At 47.2% G+C, this 14,184-nt stretch overlaps 2 protein-coding genes across 2 annotated transcripts; both read left to right on the forward strand.

The window, feature by feature from the left end:
* The first annotated feature begins 731 nt into the window (after positions 1–731).
* LOC4330682 (protein JINGUBANG) lies at positions 732–3,203 on the forward strand. The gene has a single exon (XM_015769175.3). It carries the CDS (start codon positions 1,828–1,830, stop codon positions 3,112–3,114), a length of 1,287 nt encoding a protein of 428 aa, XP_015624661.1. The 5' UTR covers positions 732–1,827; the 3' UTR covers positions 3,115–3,203.
* A 5,998-nt stretch (positions 3,204–9,201) lies between these two features.
* LOC4330683 (chaperone protein dnaJ 16) lies at positions 9,202–13,645 on the forward strand. The gene is made up of 12 exons (XM_015767284.3): positions 9,202–9,696; positions 10,100–10,223; positions 10,301–10,383; positions 10,457–10,568; positions 10,648–10,752; positions 11,160–11,210; positions 12,244–12,330; positions 12,411–12,519; positions 12,605–12,753; positions 12,828–12,881; positions 12,959–13,248; positions 13,330–13,645. Exons 1-11 carry the CDS (start codon positions 9,527–9,529, stop codon positions 13,241–13,243), a joined length of 1,329 nt encoding a protein of 442 aa, XP_015622770.1. The 5' UTR covers positions 9,202–9,526; the 3' UTR covers positions 13,244–13,248; positions 13,330–13,645.
* The last annotated feature ends 539 nt before the right edge of the window (positions 13,646–14,184 follow it).

Genomic DNA, 14,184 nt, shown 5'->3' on the forward strand with positions numbered 1-14,184 from the left:
GACTATGCACTCTCTTCGGTCTCAGTGGTTCTAGAGTCCATCCTCTTGAAGGGTCGTCTGTGGTCATTAGCTGGCTTTGCTTTTTTTTTGGGATTTCTTGGGAGTGTAGCGGGGTTCTGCCCTCGTCCCAGCTGATTGGAGTTGCGTTTAGCTATCGTAGTAGTCTCTTCCTTTTCTTTGGTTATGTTTTTCCCCCTTTTCTTGGCATAAGCCGGTTTGGCTGATTGCATCGTGTAACAAAATTTCTTTTCTTCTAATATATTGACGTGCAATTCTTTTGCGCGTTCGCGTTTTTTTAATCAATTATTTTTAACCATAATTCTCTTATATGGTGTGTATTAAAAATTTCAGTGTATTTATTGAAACTTAGGGTGTAAATGTTGGAATTCAGTTGGTTTTCCTTCTGATTATATTTGAATGAAAGTCACAAACGATATTTGATGGTTGTTCAGATTTTATCTCTATGGTTCTGTTCATTTTGTACCAGCGATTCTTCAGTTTGGTTCAGATAAATATATCTGAACTTTTGCCTTATCTTCAGATTTCGGTTTTCAGTTTTGATATTGTTGGTTTTTTGAGCTGTATGTGGAAGATAAGTCTTTATCGTTCCAGATTTTCAGGCCGACGGAAATCAATCTATTGTTTGTTTGTTATCCGGCTTAGGGATAAGATTTTCTTGTTGCTATACAAGGCTATATAAGTCACGTACTGCTGCTGTATTTGTTGCACGAAGTTTTTGCCCACATCCATCTGCTTGTTTTGCATAGAGAGAATTACATCCCACGAAAGTCCACTGGTTCGTTCTTGGCCGAGTGCACGGCTAAGGATACGAGATCATTGTATCTTGGAGGAGAGCCGCTGTCCGTCTCGTGCACCTCGGCGAGGGCGTGAATCTCCTTGAAGACAGCGCCGCCGGCGTGAAGCTGCTGTTCATCGTTCGGCAACGAGTGACATCTTCGGAACCTGCAAAGCTACTGCCTACGACGACCTCCAACAGTAAATATAGTTAATATACAATGTAAAAACGATTTGATTATCTTCGATGAAAAATGTAGCGCTATAGATATAACTATTGCTTAGAACGTTAAGGGGACACGGCAGCACATGCGCTGGATGGGAACGAAATAAAAGGCGGATTGGGTGAGATATCATTACAAGACTACCTTTGTGTAGAATTGTACTAGAATAGATTCAAAGAATGCATATGCAAGCACAGTGGATAAAGTGTCATAGAAAAGGAAGATTGATGAGCTCCAAAAATGGTAGGGCAGATGCTGGTGTTAGGTAACATCCATGGATACGGACGCTTAGCTGCACGCGAACGGTGGCAATTGTTACCCCACTAGCTAGAGCGATCTTTGCTTATTGGACAACACTGTGCGCGTATGACGTCTACCTGAACTCTCCACAGTAAAGGCTAGTGTGCGAGGATTGAATCCTCCAGGGTTATGAACTTCTGATCATTTTACTTTTGACTGCTGCTAGTTTTCTCTCTATCTGATTATCTGATACTGACACTCTACCAAGATTTCGATCTCGATCGTGATCTAGAGCGCTCTAGGTTGTCCCTTTTGCCTTTAAACATGAGTTTGAGCTTCTATCATGCATTTTTGATTATTTGGTTTTTGTGTTGGTCTATGGCCTATGGGGTCATTTTCCTGTTTAAAACCAGGCGCAAAAATAATAATAATAAAAAAACTATATGATCCATCCTAGCATGCTATCTGAGTAGCCGCTTCTTATTATATTGCATGAAACTCTAGCTTGTGTTTGGATCGTTTCCCTGGAGAAGATTTGATTTTCTGGTCTAGTAGGGTCTCCCGTTCCATGAAATCCTCTTCTGGTGAGCAGGAAGGAAGCCAAATCCAACATGAGGCTGCAGAAGGTAGCATGCTCTCGGGAGCCATGTCGCTCGCGTCGCAGCCGAGCCTCCGTTCCCTTCCTTCCCTTGACGTCCATGACCTGAACACAAGCCCTTCGCTCCACCAATTCATCGCCACGATCAAAGGCCACTCGTCGGCGTCGGCGTACGTCTCCGCTCTCGCCGTCGACGGTGACTCGCTGTACATCGCCTCGTCGGACGGGAGCATCAGGCTGTGGGCACTGGACGGCGCAAGGAGAAGTCAGGAGGAGCAGCAGCAGGATGACGGTTGCAGCAGCAGCAGCAGCAGCACGACGGTCGCCGACACCGACAGCTCCGTCAAGTCTCTCCTCGCCACGGGCAATGGCGGGCTCCTCCTGAGCTCCCACCAGGACGGCAAGATCAGGGCGTGGCGTGCCGGTAGCCGGCGGAGGGACGGCGAGACACGGCCGCAGCTCGTCCTGCGCGCGGTGCTCCCGACCGCCGTGGACCGCCTCCGGACGTGCCTGCTGCCGTGGAGCTACGTGGAGATCCGGCGGCACAGGAGGTGCACCTGGGTGCACCACGTGGACGCGGTCACCGCGCTCGCGGTGTCCCCGGACGGCGCGCTCCTCTACTCCGCGTCGTGGGACCGGAGCATCAAGGTGTGGAGCCTGCCCGGCTTCCGGTGCGTGGAGTCCATCGCGGCGGCGCACGACGACGCCATCAACGCGCTCGCGGTCTCCCCCGACGGGCGCGTGTACACGGGCTCGGCCGACAAGAAGATCAAGGCGTGGACCCGCGGCCCCGGGCAGAGGAAGCACGCGCTGGTCGGCACGATGGAGCGCCACAGGTCGGCGGTGAACGCGCTCGCTCTCGGAGCCAACGGCAAGGTGCTCTACTCCGGCGCGTGCGACCGCTCCGTTGTCGTCTGGGAGAGCGCCGGCGGCGGCGACGGCGGCATGGAGGCCACGGGCACGCTCAGAGGGCACGCGAGAGCGATACTTTGCCTGGCGGCGGCCGGCGAGCTGGTGTGCAGCGGCTCGGCGGACAGGACGGTCAGGGTGTGGAGGAGGGGAGGTGCGGAGAACAACGGCTACACTTGCCTCGCCGTCATGGAAAGCCATGGCGCGGCCGTGAAGAGCCTGGCATTGGTGCGCGGCGGACGCGACGACGATGGATCGTGCTCGTCGGAGGGATCTTCTGCCCTCGTTTGCAGCGGAGCCCTGGATGGAGATGTGAAGATCTGGAGCGTGTTTATTCCATGTTTGTAGCTAGTTCGTGTTCGTTGTCCTCTGTGGACGGTTATTGTAAATTCTGTCCACGTCTCTTAAGGATGATGCACCACCACCAATTCTCCTCACGATCTACCTACGACCATACATTTTTTAAGACCATTTTTTAGTCATATTTTTGGTTTTTTCAGTAACAAACATGAAACATCATGCCGTCACCTACGGGTAGCCTGTTTCTCACATCGTTCATCTCCACTAAATAAGCTCTCTCTCGGACAACAGCCGTCTGTCTCCCCCTTTCCCTGCCAAGTGCCAACCTCGTCTTTAATAAGCTTCTTCAGCAATCTCTCGATCGTCAAAACGGAACATGCATGCGACGCGCCTTCGCACAAACCTATGGCCCTTGGCTGGAGTCAGGCGTACGTGTTATCCGGCTTTACGACTTACGTGCGTTGGCGCTCATGCTGGGTCGTCGATCGTGCAAGTGTTGGCGTCCTTCGCTCCTCTCGTGTCTAACTCTATTATTACCCGTAGACGTAGCCGTAGGGCCACACTTACCGATCCAATTAAACGAGACTATGATGAGAATATAGTACATGTAGATGTAGCCATGTACAATGACACGGAGAAGACATGGGCCAGCCCGGGAGCAAGAAACGAACGCCGTCGTTCTCTCTCCGTGTCTTCACATCTCGCAACAGGAGTATTGCTTTCTCAAACCGACAGGCGACCGCCGAACAGACAAGTCGCCGTGGTTGCGAGCAACAAGCCGAGTCCAGCTTGCGAACGCTTCTTGGGCCAACTGTCATGGTATACACACGAACCTACCGGACGAGTTGGCCCAAAACGGCAATGTGAACGAAGATAGGAAAAAGGTATACTTTGACTCCCTCAACTATCTCCCGAATATGATTCATGACCACCAACCATAAAACCGGGTATATCGACTCTTCCAACCATCAAAATCGGTGCAAACAACAACCCTCGGTGGTTTTGGCTGACGTGGCGCCCACGTGGTGGTTTTGACCGGGTCTTTGCGCTTACGTGGCACTAGATTAAAAACAAAAATAAAAAATATGTGGGACCCACATGTCATCCTCCCTCCCCTTCTTCCTCCCCTTCTCTCTCTCTCCCTCCCTTATCTCTCTTTCTCAGGACTCAGGAGCGGCAGCGGTAGCGGTGGCCGATGGGGACGAGGCGGAGGGGAGCGGTGGCGGCGGGGAGCGACAGCGGCGGCGGTCGGGAGCGGCGAGGTGGCGGCCGTTGACGAACATCTGGGGGAGGGTCACGTGGCGGCGTTGGGGGAGGAGCGCGGCGAGCTCCAGGAGGAAGGCCGAGTCCATGGAGAGGTCCCGCTCGTCGATGGCGGCGCGGAGCCCCCACAGGATGGTGCGCACGGCGTGGTAGTCCTCGTAGGTCCCACGGAGCGACATGTAGTAGAGCAACACCCGCGGCCCCTCGCCATCACCAGGCTTGCTCCAGATGGCGGCCGCCGCTTGCGGCTGCTACCCTGCGGGTTGGAGGTTGTGGAGGACGCGCAGCGCGCACGCGGTGACGCGGATGCGGTGGAAGACGTGCGGCGGCGACAGGGAGAGGGAGGACAACGCGGCATGCGGTGGGTGGTGGGCGCCCTTTGGGACGAGGAGGGACTGGAGGTCCTTGACCCGTCCCCGCTCCTGACCGCCTCCACCGCCGCTCCTCACCGCCACCGCCACCGCCGCCGCCGCTCTCCCCCACGCTCTGGCCAAGAGAAAGGCCTAGAGGGGAGAGAGAGATAAGGGAGAGAGAGAGGGGGAGGAAGAAGGAAAGGAGAGGGAGAATGACATGTGGGTCCCACTATATTTTTTTTGTGTGAATGTGTTGACGAAAAAAATTGAACACACCGGCCTGGGAGATCTGCTTAACTCCTCTGCAGGTCCAAAGATTGATGAGATGCGGGCGTGCCAGTCAGTTTGATCTTGCAACTGACAAGATATGTAAACAGCAGACAAAATAGCCGATCGGCTGACAAGCCGATGTAGTGATTCCAGCCGATGCCGATACCAGCCAATAGCGATAGGGTTTAAGCAATCGGCTATATGTCCAATGTAGATGATGATATAAAGGCAATCGGCTGATGTAATAAAATAACAATATAATCGAGTAGAAACCAATCGGCTAGAAACAATATATAATAAGCACTGATCCAAAGGTTAAAGCATACATCGGCTGGAGGTCCGATGTCATAAAATCCACAAGATTATATTAAACAATTAAATCTTATTGCGATCGGCTAAATCCAATATGTATGCAATCCTTGTAAGCCGATGCAACGTCCAGATAACTCATCGGCTGAAACCCCGATGAAACCCTTATTGGCAATCAAGAAACAGGTTGGAGATAATGGTTCTAAGCACGACTTAGTAGATCAAACTTAACTGATGCAGCACTAAGTATGAAAAGAAACATAATATCTAGACAATTAAGCCGTTGACTGATTTTAAGGGTGGTAGATGCCTAGGCTAATCTAATCTAGCAAGACGATTTAGCCGATACCGGCAGAAACCCTAAAGCGAGAGACAGCCGATAGAGCTAAATTGAGATGCTAGGACTAGATTAACATAGACATATGATAAATAGCTAGGCAAATATATTATCCAAACCAGAGTAATCGAAGAGGTCGAATGTCCTGATGCAGTCTTGAACGATGCCGACGTAAACGATACAATTGTCTGGACCGGCGGAACATTGGACTTACCCCTTAGCTGGAGATCGAACACCGATGCAGCCCCACGTCAGGTGCCAAGTCCCGCCGAACGATAAAATAAAGTAGAAAAGGTAAAAGGTGGCGATGCGCCGAATTGTATTGATCGTAGCGATAGATTACATAGACCCCGGGTATACATATTTATACCTATGGGTTGATACAAGTCCTTGTCGGACAAGAAAGAAACTTTCCTAAAGATAAAAGGAAAAGATAAAGTCCTTATAGGACACTAAACACACTTTCCTAAAGATAAAAGAAACTAACAAACTATTCCTAATTAATAAATAACTTGCCATGCCGCATTCTCTTTGAACTCGGTCTCTTCTGGATAAACTTCCTTTAGTAGATCAATTTCCTTAACCGAATATAGCAAGAATCCGACAACTGACGACTTGAAAACTCTCATCGGCTAATCTCAGGACTTCGAAGCCGATGCTGACTCTAAGCCGATGACTACTCTGGGCTTACCAAATTTCACTGTTAATAGAATGACATATAGGTCCCACATATGTTTTTATTTTTTTATTCTAATACCACGTAAGCGCCACGTAGGACAAAAACTTGGTCAAGACCGGCCACGTAGGTGCCATGTCAGCCAAAACCACCCCAAAACCACCGAGGGATATTGTTTGCACCAATTTTAATAGTTGGAGAAGTCCATATACCCGGTTTTTTGGTTAGGGGACGTGAATCATACTCGGTCGATAGTTGAGGGAGTCCAAGTATACTTTTTCCACGAACATACATGCGGGGCAATTTAGGCCGAAACGGGATCGGCATGTGACGTCGGCCCACGGGCGATTTCTCGCTGGGCCCAATGCTCTCGGGCGCTGCTGCCTCTGCTGGTGTCCGTGGAAGGCGCCCGTTTGATGTGGTCTCGTGTTTTTGTCTGCCTGATGATCCGTGGACCACATCGATGCCAATCATTTCAAGATCTGATGCTTCATAGTATCATCATATGCAATTGGGGTTGTGTAACCGGACAATTTCACAGGCAGGCAGTGGGGCCTTTGATCAATCTGTACAGCCTGCAATGCGTGTCCTGATCTTGCTGTAGCTGAATAGTGTGCGTCTGGCTACTGTTTCTGAGCTTGTTTTAGGGCCTTGCTCATGTACTATTTTGTTTGCGGGAACATCTGATCTGATGCGAGGTAACAGCCTTTTGGAGGACATCTTGAGCTATCCATGATTGAATGCTTTGCTTGGGGAGTTGAACATGGTATCGATGAAAAAAAGAGAACTGCTTTACTACGTGTTAGTTAACCACTCGTCGGTGTTCAGGTGGATGTTTGCAAGTAAAGTGATCTTTTATAATGAAAGTATAAAAGGCCTTCGTCGTTAGGAATTACTCGATGTGATTGATACGAGGTACTTGGTGAAATCATCAATCATATATTGTTAAGAACTACTCCCTCCGTCTCAAAAAAAACCTAATTCTAGGTTTGAATCTGGACATACACTATATCCAGATTCAAACCCAGGATTGGGTTTTTTTTGGACGGATGGAGTAACTAATTAAACATAATTCAGTTAATGGTCCCGCCCCCGGCCCCCCGCGTCACTCATGCGCAAGCGACACGGGGGCAAAACCCTACCGCCACCGGCAAAGCTAGGATGGCGGTAACAGGGCCTCCACGATGCGGCGCGGGGGAAGCGACGTTCGCCGGCAGTGGTAGATCCGGCCCCGCAGCCATAAGATCTTCTCCGATGACGGCGGCGGTAGACGCGATGTAGAGGCGGCGTGTCCGGCGCGTAGCGGCATGGTCGATGCGGCTCGTGGTGGCCGGCAGTCTAGCGCTTGGGTGGCGGCTGATGGTGGGCAGCGGCTTCCGGCTTCGAGTCGGCAGCGCGTCGACCAGCTTGGGGGGGGCGTCGGTTCTTCCGCCACCCCTCCCCACCTCCCACCCCCTATGAAACCACCATTCTTCTCTTCCTTTCTCTCTGCCTTCCTTTCTCTCTTCCTTCCCCTCCCCCTAGTGCTCATCTCTCTGTGGTGGTGGTGAAGTCGCAGGTGGTCGCTGAAGTTGATTGGTTTGTCCCGCGAAGCCCGGAGTTCTTCGCCGGAAATATGGTTGACACCGATGTCTATGTGCCCTCTCTTCATATCTCAGTTCCTCTCCAGGCCGACCATGCCTCCTTGGTGCCCCCTCCATTGGCTATTTGCTTACAGATCTGGCAGTGCTCTTTCGGTGCTTGAGGAGTTTGTTCGTCCGCGGTGTTGGTCTTGTCTGTCTGTAGTTAGGGCTCTTAGGCCTCGTTGGTGCTGGCTGTGTGAACTTGTTGAAGCGCCAATTTTGAAGCGGTGTGCTTACCTCTATGGTGCGAGAGTTGTTTCCTCTTACTTCTTGGAGGTCCTGCACTTTTGAGTGAGTCCGGGGGCAAAAGCCCTGCTTAGTCGTCCGGGATCGGCAATATCGACGCCTGCCGGTGCTGTTTCCTCCTTGGAGGTGTTGCCTTGTGGACTCTCCCCTCCTTGTGTGAAAACTTAGTCCAGCTGATGGGCGGGTGTCGACAACGGCTTATGTCGTTGTTCACCTCCTTGGAGGCTTCGTCTTAGGGTTTTTGCTCTTCCCTCGGCCTTCTGCGGTCCGTAGTCGTTTTTGCCTTCAGGCTTTCTGTGTCTCTATGTGTAAGGTTTTTATCGGTTTTACTTTAGCAAACCGTATAGTTGTATAGTTTTTGGTCCGGTTTTTCTTATAAACAGGGTCAACTCTATTTTGTAATATTTGCCGCTTCCACTTAAAAAAAACTGACTAAAAGCTGTGAATTGTTTCAGTGGTCAAAAAGGTTATTACACGTTTGGTGTGATGGTGGAGAAATGGTCTACTGCGCGCATGATTTTTAGCTTCAACGGTGGTAATGCCAACGAAAATGTAACCGGTCAGATACTCCGAAGCTGCATCCTAAATGCAGGTCCTCTCACTCACTGGCCACTGGGCCTGAGCACTAAATCCACATTCTCTGGTCCCACACCTGTCACCGTCCCATCCCCACCTCGGCCACAGAGAGTACAGCGTAATCAACACTTCAATAACAACCCACATTTCCACAAATTGATAATCCTTACGCGGGAACGACGAAAAAACTCTTTCTTCAGCTACCATTTCGACCCTGCAGTCATCTCACTGACGGGTGTGCCCCACCAGATGTGGGCCACCCTATATTTATTCGAAATTTCGAAATCAAATCGGTGCGAGCGATGAGCCGATGAGTAGAGTAGTTAACGGTTAATCAGGAGCACACATAGGAGTATACTCGAGCGAAGCACCGCACCCGCCGCCACCTCACCGCCCGACGACGACGACGAGGCCACTGCGCGGTGGGGCCCACATGTCGGCACCAAAATAATTTCGTCTTGGTCTCTTCTCCCTCTCCTCCTCGCCTTCTCCTCCCCCCATTTCGTCGGCCTCTCTCGAGTCCTGGACTCCTCCCTCGCCACCTCCCCAAATTAGCAGAAGCCGCGCACCACGCGCACGCGCACGTCCGCGCCGAGGAGGAGCTGGCCTCGCGCGCTCTTCGAGGAGAGACCGCGGGGGAAACCCTAGAGGCTGCGCCGCCGCTCGCCGCCGGCCGGCCGCGGCGGGTGGTGGGGCAGGGCCTGACGACGACCGGTTCAACAAGCAGTAAGATCTGAGGTTTTGGGGGTGGGATTAGGGTTGTTGCCGGGGTTTGTTTGGTGTTGCGGCGGCGCCGCGGAGGGGGTTCATGGCGGGGTCGAAGTTTGGGTCGTTCAAGTCGGAGAAGGGGAGCTCGGCGGGGGCGGCGGCGGGGGCCGGAGCGGCGGCGCAGAGGAGGGACCCATACGAGGTGCTTGGGGTGGGGCGTAATGCCACCGAGCAGGAGATCAAGAGCGCCTTCCGCCGCATGGCCCTCAAGTAAGTAAAGCTTCTTGGATTTGGTCACTTTTGAGTGCTGTTGTTATGTTCGGGAGGGAAGGATTTTGTTCAAATTTCTGAAGAACGGAGTGCACTTTTTGGTCAAATTGGCTCACTTTGAATAAATTCATCTCCTGTAACACCAGCACAAGAGCTGTTCACTGAGCTTTTAGAACCGTGTATTAGATTCAAACACCAAACCAAGGCTTCTCCTGTCTCATTTCTGGTAATGGAAATGGGGGCCTCGAGCCCTTGCTCAAAAAGAAAAAAAAAAGCCTTCTCCTACCTTACGTTCAAAAAGTTGGTAGTATGCTGGTACTTTGCTTTGCTTGTGTGGTAATTGTTGCAGAACGACTGAGCGATAATGAAGTGAGTTTTTTTTTTCTGCTTTTTGGTACTGCAGGTACCATCCAGACAAGAATGCAGACGACCCTGTTGCCTCGGACAAGTTTCAAGAAGCCACATTCTCTTACAACATACTGTCAGATCCCGATAAGAGGCGGCAGTATGATTCCTCGGGATTCGAGGTAATTTATGGCATACAAAAGCATGATGTTTGATCTGCTTGATTTTGTCTGCCTGTAATGCTTTTGTTATCTTTCAGGCCATTGAAGCAGATAGTCAGGAACTGGAGTTGGACCTGTCAAGTCTGAACACTGTAAATACAGTGTTTGCTGCCCTGTTTAGGTAGGTTGTTAAGGATAGCCATTTACTTTGATCTTACTTAATCGATTATTTAATTATGCTTATGTTTGTGTAGCAAGCTAGGTGTACCAATCAAGACCACAGTTTCTGCAACAGTTTTAGAGGAAGCATTGAATGGGTCGGTGGGAATTTCCCAACTCGAGCTTGGCCAGTCCGTCTTTAGGAAGGTATTCAACTATCTCCCATAATTTACTTTCCATTTTTTTCCTGTCAGTGAATAATGTTTCAGATTTCACATATTGGCAGGTGGAAAAGCAATCAGCTCACTTTTATTCTGTGGACATAACAGATAAAGAAGCCAAAATGGGGTTAGTGTGTAGAGTTCAATCAACTGCTAAAAGTAAATTCAAGGTTAGTTGCTAACTTGTTGTTAGTGTTTGTCCGTTATGATCTTTCGACAGTAACTACTCCATTATACAACTTTGTCTGATGAGCATTGCCGCCTCCTAGTTGTATGTTGAAAAGCTTAGCTGACTTTAGCTGTTACTTTCTATTTTCTCTTCTCAACAACAAGAAATGTGGTTGTGATGTGAGCTGTTGTTCTTGAAAAACTTTTTACGGCCAAAGGTGGCAATGTTAATTGCTATAATAATGAACTTGGTTTAGCCGTCTGTCTGTTTCTTCTGAGATTGCCATGATATCTAATTATGATATTCGAAAGTAAAAACAATCAAGTACTTGATACATGTATAATTATACTGTAAGTTTAGAAAGTTTTGCCATGCACAGATTCTAAGGTAAGTTTCTCTTTCTTTCAGTTGCTATATTTCGAGCCTGAAGAAAATGGTGGGTTAAGCCTTGCTTTACAGGTATGTATAGTCTGTTCTTATATTTTGCTAGTCCTAGAAACAAACTAAAAATGGGTTACAAAAAATACTCCTATTTGGGACTAGCTTATTATCTGCGTAAGTTTCTAGCATGAAAATCCAAAACACACTGAGTTGGATATTGTTTTGTCACGGGGTCATCCTGTAAAGTGTTTATGCAATATAATCCACAGCACATTCTGGTTAATTGACAAGTTTGAACTATTTACTCTATTTTTTGCACAAGCCAGAGATATACCTCCCTTTTTTAGAACCATTCCTAACCCTATGTTACAATTGGCTGGCACTTCTTTTTCTGTGAATTTTCCTGTAATCTTGAGTGCACCACTACTCCACTAGTAACAGTTGACAAACTATTGTTCCATCACAACTGTGGAGCAAGACAAACTCAGAAAGCCTCTTGGTAGATGTATTTGGTGACTATTCTTTCTGTAAATAAAATACTTAAGTGAGCCTTCATTCTCATAATATAGATGGAAAACTTTCCATATTGGCATAACTAGTAAACTTCGAATATTATGATTTTGTGTAGTCAATGTTGCAAGGATGGCCTGTACGATACAAAATATTTACTGCCTAATGATGCCTTTAGGAATCCAGGGTCCTCGACATTAAAAAGCTTTTCTCTGTTTAGCTTAACCTGGAAAGATGCTTCTTGTTTATATGTGGTTTTATGCACCATAGAAGATTAGTTTAAATTAGCAGAGCACTTGAAAAGACACTAGCATGACAAATTCAGGTAATGAAACGGGATTAATCCTGGTTATGTCTGCGTGCTGTATTCAAACATCCGCAACTGACATCTTTTGCCGAAGGCCTTCCAAGTTATATTATTCCCTTTGAAATAAATTCTGGTCTGTGGGATTGACTATTAACATGTTGCTTTGCACCAATACTGCTTTTTCATCCAATTTTCATTCTATCCAGTACCCAATGACAAGGATTTGATATTTTTATTGTGCTAGTCTTTTGATGTTTTGGGCATGGTTTCAGCTAATGTATCATGTTAGTGCAGGAAGACAGTGTAAAGACAGGGAAAGTTACTTCTGCTGGAATGTTCTTTCTTGGCTTTCCAGTCTATCGCTTTGAACAAAATAATTCAGTGAGTATGCAAGCTATTGTCTGGCTACCTCTCTATGTTTTTGTTTTTGGTGCCTCTTTACCAGCTCTAGTTACTGCCAGGTTGCTGCTGCAAAGGATCCTGATAGTGCATTCTTTAAAAGATTGGATGGCTTTCAACCATGTGAAGTAAATGAACTAAAAGCAGGGACCCATTTTTTTGCTGTCTATGGTACGCCATTTATTTTGTTGCTTGTATTAGTTTGTTATCCCTGGCGGTGTACAATGGCTTTAAAAAGATCAGTCACCTCATTTAGGTGATAATTTCTTCAAGAGTGCAACCTATAATATAGAGGTTGTATGTGCTGAACCCTTTTCTACTGAAAAGGAGAAACTACGATGCGTGGAGGCAAAGATACTTGCAAAACGATCTGAGCTGTCTAAATTTGAGTCTGAGTATAGAGAGGTATAATCCAACCTTTTAAATTGTTTGTGTCCGCAAATCCAAGAGATAGTTTTGTTAATAGCTGAAATTTTCAGGTCTTAGCGAAGTTCACCGAGATGACCAGCAGATACGCTCAAGAAATGCAGACGGTACTGTTTGTATTTGTGAAATACTCCTAGTTCATTTCTGCTTCTGACCTTGTTCTGATATCATGTTTTCTTTATAGATCGACGAGCTTCTCAAGGAAAGGAATGCAATTCATGCATCCTACACCAACAACACAACTCTGCAACGGAGTTCCAGTAGCAACAAAGGGAAAACATCCTCTAAAGAGTCCAAAAGTGATGATGACCAAACTGTGAAAAAGGAAAAGAAATCGAAGAGCAAGTCCATGGAGGGATCCAGAAGTGATGATGATGGTCCTAGAAAGGAAAAGAAACCTAAGGAACGACTTCGAAGGAAGAAATGGTTCAACATCCATTTGAAAGTAGACAAGAGAAGACCCTGCTGAGGAAGGTAGTGTGTTATTTGATAATAACATATTTTGATTTGAGGTAGCTTCTGCAGTATTTAGTTATCTTCCTCTGTGATCTTTAGGTATTCCCTGCAAGTTACTACTCCCAGGAAATGGAACCCAAGGGAGTTGCTCCGAGAAGAAATATCTTTTTCTTTGTCGTCCACTCCATGGGATCAAATAGGCAGGAATCTCAGTTTGACATTCGGAAAGACACCCTCGCAAATTATTTTTTCTCCTGTGACGTAACATTTTGTTTCCTGAAAAGTCAGGAGCCTCGGCAGTTTCAGAAATGATGTAAAATATTACATGTAGTGTTCTTTTGGGGATCTTACTGGCGCTGTATCCGTTCACCCGGAACCAAGATGGTTAATGATGTGTGTATACAGCTTCAAGAAACTGTCTTATGTTGTACACTGCAGCCAGAATCCAATTCAGATTCGTTCAAATTTTTAGGTGATGGCTACGTTGATCTTTTACTACCTGGCACTTAGGGAAATGGGCAAGTTATGATCTTATATCTACGCAATCGATTAAACATCAATAATTGAGCCATTTTGCATGGGCATGTCATGAATTATGATATGCTTAGCATAACTTCTTCAGCAACTCTGTTTTCATTACTTCATTTAAAATTACTTACCATTCTAGATTTATCCTAAGTTAAATATGTCTTATCTTTATCTTTGATCATTAATTTTTAAAATCTGTATAGTTTAACAGTATTTCAATTATATATTATGTAAGTATTGCTTATGCTGAATCTAAAAATATAAACGATACGATGTTAAATTATATAAATTTATAGAAATTCATGATCAAAGATTAAAATATTTGATTTATAACAAACATAGAACATCAAGTAATTTGAAACGGAGGCAGTGAAAAGTTTCTAACAGAACTTCCTTTCCTATCTTGTGAAGTTACACATTTCTGAT

The sequence above is a fragment of the Oryza sativa genome, chromosome 2, assembly GCF_034140825.1.
Source record: "Oryza sativa Japonica Group chromosome 2, ASM3414082v1".
NCBI lineage: Eukaryota > Viridiplantae > Streptophyta > Magnoliopsida > Poales > Poaceae > Oryza > Oryza sativa.

Excerpts from the sequence above, each read along its gene's own strand:
- LOC4330682 (XM_015769175.3), top strand. The coding sequence starts at position 1,828 with ATGAAATCCTCTTCTGGTGAGCAGGAAGGAAGCCAAATCCAACATGAG.
- LOC4330683 (XM_015767284.3), top strand. The coding sequence starts at position 9,527 with ATGGCGGGGTCGAAGTTTGGGTCGTTCAAGTCGGAGAAGGGGAGCTCG. Across the intron at positions 10,753-11,159 it reads CTGCTAAAAGTAAATTCAAG|TTGCTATATTTCGAGCCTGA; the intron begins GTTAGTTGCTAA and ends TCTTTCTTTCAG. Across the intron at positions 12,331-12,410 it reads GCTTTGAACAAAATAATTCA|GTTGCTGCTGCAAAGGATCC; the intron begins GTGAGTATGCAA and ends AGTTACTGCCAG.